The sequence below is a fragment of the Penaeus monodon genome, chromosome 25, assembly GCF_015228065.2.
Source record: "Penaeus monodon isolate SGIC_2016 chromosome 25, NSTDA_Pmon_1, whole genome shotgun sequence".
Taxonomy (NCBI): domain Eukaryota; kingdom Metazoa; phylum Arthropoda; class Malacostraca; order Decapoda; family Penaeidae; genus Penaeus; species Penaeus monodon.
Genome location: NC_051410.1, coordinates 41,875,273 through 41,877,010, shown reverse-complemented (window position 1 = coordinate 41,877,010; position 1,738 = coordinate 41,875,273). Strand labels below are relative to the sequence as shown.

Genomic DNA, 1,738 nt, shown 5'->3' with positions numbered 1-1,738 from the left:
CAGGATGATCGGCTATGTTTAAATTGCCAGCTAGTCGAGGCTGGAGCTTGTGAATGCCCTTGTGAATGTCCACTCTCTTCTCTTCCTTGTACCGTCCCTTCAGCCGATCCTCCAGTATCTTCCACCCAGATGCCTTCTGCTTTGGCTTCCTACACCAACTTAACAGAGTCAGTTGATTACCTCTGGCAATCATATGTTGAGCCAAGACCTGTGAGCAGCCCCTCAGCACCTCGAGTCTTGCATCTGCCTCGGGTCTTAGAATTGGCAACCAGGCCCCCACATTTAGCTCCCACTTGCAGCCGCACTCCCGAGGCAGCTGTACCTCTCCAGTACTCCATTGGTTTATTAGCTCACTTAGACCCCTGTGTCCCTGTGTCCTGTGCCACACACCTGGAATACAAGTCATGTTTAGGTGTTGTTGGGTGTGTCTGGTGTTCCAGAAATGGGGATGGGCAATCACCGTTAAATCATCCGCACTGCATGGAAGAACACCAGTGTTATGGGGGGGTGCTAGGTGGGCCCTCACCTTACCCTCATGGACTGGCAACCCTTCCTCACTCAGACAATACACATGGGGGTTCTGGAAGCCCTATAGGGCCAGGTCAGTATCCTCATATTGTGATTAAGAGAAATCATTTCAGATGCATGGAATATGTTTGTATCTTACCTACCTGTTGTTTAGATGTAAAGAAAGGTATGATTGAGAATGAATAATTTGTCACAGGAATTCTGTTCATTGTGTGTTACTGATTGAAGATTGCAGAAAGTAATTAAATTGTATCTCAAGATAGTATATACAGTAAACTCTCTGTTAATTGATTTTCCTTTAACTCGATTTCTTTGTTGACCACAAAATAAATATAAATTAATATTTTAATGAAGAAATTGCAAAATAGTACCTTGTTGGAATATATTTTTATAAATTTCTAATGGGCCAAAAGTTTGCCTTATTTATTATGTTCTTCTTGATCATTACTGCACTAATATTCATCCCATAAACAAATGTTCTGGATACCCAAAACATACAGGTTTTAGGAAACTTATTGGGCTTGCATTGCAACAGAGAATAGCAGGTGTCATGATCAGTCTCTCAAATGACTGCAGGGCTCAATTAACCAGTCTAATGAATTCTCCAAGCATTCCAGATAAAAGAGAGTTTAGTGTATGTGATTACAAAAGGAGCTTGTTAAAAAAGTGCATGCTGATGGTGTTTTTAAAGATTACTTATATTTACACATGTTTTGTGTATATTTAATCACATCAAGAAATTTGTTAATATTTAGTCATCTAGTTAAATATAAATTATATTAAAAAATGTCCGTATTAATTGTATTCACAGACTGAAAAAAAAAGTTTTCAGAACACTGATTTGGATTTTAGCAAATATTCCATGACAACAATAGTTTTTAATGCATTTTTAAACTTTTTAAGTGAGAAATTGCAGAGTGATTAATGAAATTGTTATCTTGGCAGTTGCTGGTGGGATCATGGCTGTGTTCTTAGTGGTAGCATTAGCAGTGTACTGCTATAGGCAACATGTAGGTGGAACAGGGAGGTCCCTTTACACTCCAGCGAACTTCCAGTCTCGTCCTCATCCCATATATCAGCCGGAACATAATCACGAAATTGATAATGTGGAGGAAGATTTAGTGGGTAAGTAATTTTGAGGTCCAAGTTCCAGTCTTGTAGATGTGAACACATGATTTACAGAATTTTGTTATATTCAGTTCAGTCAATT

General features: G+C 39.1%; 1 protein-coding gene across 1 annotated transcript in view; it reads left to right on the top strand.

The window, feature by feature from the left end:
- LOC119589415 (VWFA and cache domain-containing protein 1-like) overlaps window positions 1–1,738 on the top strand; it is a 30,393-nt gene that overhangs the window by 26,846 nt on the left and 1,809 nt on the right. The window contains exons 20-21 of the mRNA XM_037938025.1: window positions 4–601; window positions 1,474–1,653. Of these exons, the coding sequence (XP_037793953.1) occupies window positions 4–601; window positions 1,474–1,653 (778 nt within the window). The remainder of the gene's footprint in view (window positions 1–3; window positions 602–1,473; window positions 1,654–1,738) is intronic.